This window comes from Sinocyclocheilus rhinocerous, unplaced genomic scaffold, assembly GCF_001515625.1.
Source record: "Sinocyclocheilus rhinocerous isolate Xijiao unplaced genomic scaffold, SAMN03320098_v1.1 scaffold3470, whole genome shotgun sequence".
NCBI lineage: Eukaryota > Metazoa > Chordata > Actinopteri > Cypriniformes > Cyprinidae > Sinocyclocheilus > Sinocyclocheilus rhinocerous.
Window position 1 is genome coordinate 297,538 of NW_015655997.1, and position 1,542 is coordinate 299,079.

General features: G+C 35.0%; 1 protein-coding gene across 1 annotated transcript in view; it reads left to right on the forward strand.

Annotated features, from left to right (window-relative positions):
* LOC107719102 (kinesin-like protein KIF26B) overlaps positions 1-1,542 on the forward strand; it is a 23,852-nt gene that overhangs the window by 2,480 nt on the left and 19,830 nt on the right. Inside the window, exon 3 of the mRNA XM_016526438.1 lies at positions 837-1,157. Within this exon, the coding sequence (XP_016381924.1) occupies positions 837-1,157 (321 nt within the window). The remainder of the gene's footprint in view (positions 1-836; positions 1,158-1,542) is intronic.

Genomic DNA, 1,542 nt, shown 5'->3' on the forward strand with positions numbered 1-1,542 from the left:
TGGATGATTCATTACAGATGTGTTCACTTGTGTTATCTTTTACTAATATTTAAATTTGTTTGATGATCTGAAACATTAAAGTGTGACAAACATGCAAAAAAATAAGAAATCAGGAAGGGGGCCAACACTTTTTCACACCACTGTATATATGCACCAGTCGAGTAACTGACTGATATTGGACATTTTGGCATAACGGACATGGTAGTTTTCCTTTATGTTTGCTCTAAAAACACCAGCCCTGTAAATGATTAATAATCATTTGTTTTCTGGTTTTAATTATTTATTGGTTTATTGTTTTTTTTCAGGTTTTAATTATTTATTGCATAATATCATTAAATACTGTGCAAAAGATAGAATTTACTAGTACCTTTATTGTTTTGTTTTGTTTTGCTATACATTTCTAGGTCTTCACCAGCAGAATTATATAAATTATATGTTGCCTAAAATAAAAATTTTATTTTTTTAGGACCACTACAATGTCATTATTATTGTCATTATTTCCATGCCAAATAAGCCCCCCAATATATATATATATATATATATATATATATATATACACATCAATTACAAAAACACAACAAAACTTGATTATTGACTGATATTAAAATGAAATGGAAAATATAAAAATCAAAACTGAATCAAAATATTAATGATGGCAATAAAAGTGGGGATTATTTATCATGCCACCAAAGGGGTTTGTGGTTTTAAAATCATGTTAAAATATTAATATATTTCAAATTTTCTTTAAGTATAAATATATGTGATTATAAATACAGTTTCTGATATGTTCTGATGAGTTAACTGTCACCAACAACATCTCTTTTTCTGTGCCTCAGGATCCCAAAGTTTTCATTCATCTTTATGAGAACATGAAACCACCTGCTAGTACTGTAGAAGCCTGGGGCAACGTGGACGGACGCTGTGGCGTCTGCTCCACTCACTTTAGCCAGCTGAAGCAGGAGGCTATCTGCACGATCCTCACCCAGGACCGGGCCATATGGGCTCCACCTACCACTGCCAACATCCCATCCACAAGCCTAGACTCAGGCTCACAAACGCTCCCTAGAACCTCAATCCACCGATCTGTTCTCTCAGACCCCCATCAAAGCCCCATCAATGCAGCACCGGATTGCTGGATTAAAGGACGTCAACATTTGGTAGGCCAGTTTTTTATTAAATTTTTTATGTATTTAATAACATATTGCTCATAACACAACCAAATACAGAAACACGCTGCAAATACACACAACACGACCAAATACAGAAACATGCTGCAAATACTCACAAGACAACCAAATACAGAAACGTGCTGCAAATGCGCACAACACAACCAAATACAGAAATGCACTGCAAATACTTGTAACACAAACAAATACAGAAACGCGCTGCAAATACGCACAATACAACCAAATACAGAAGCACGCTGCAAATACTCTCAACACAACCAAATACAGAAACGTGCTGCAAATACTCGTAACACAACCAAATACAGAAGCACGCTGCAAATACTCTCAACACAACCAAATACAGAAATGTGCTGCA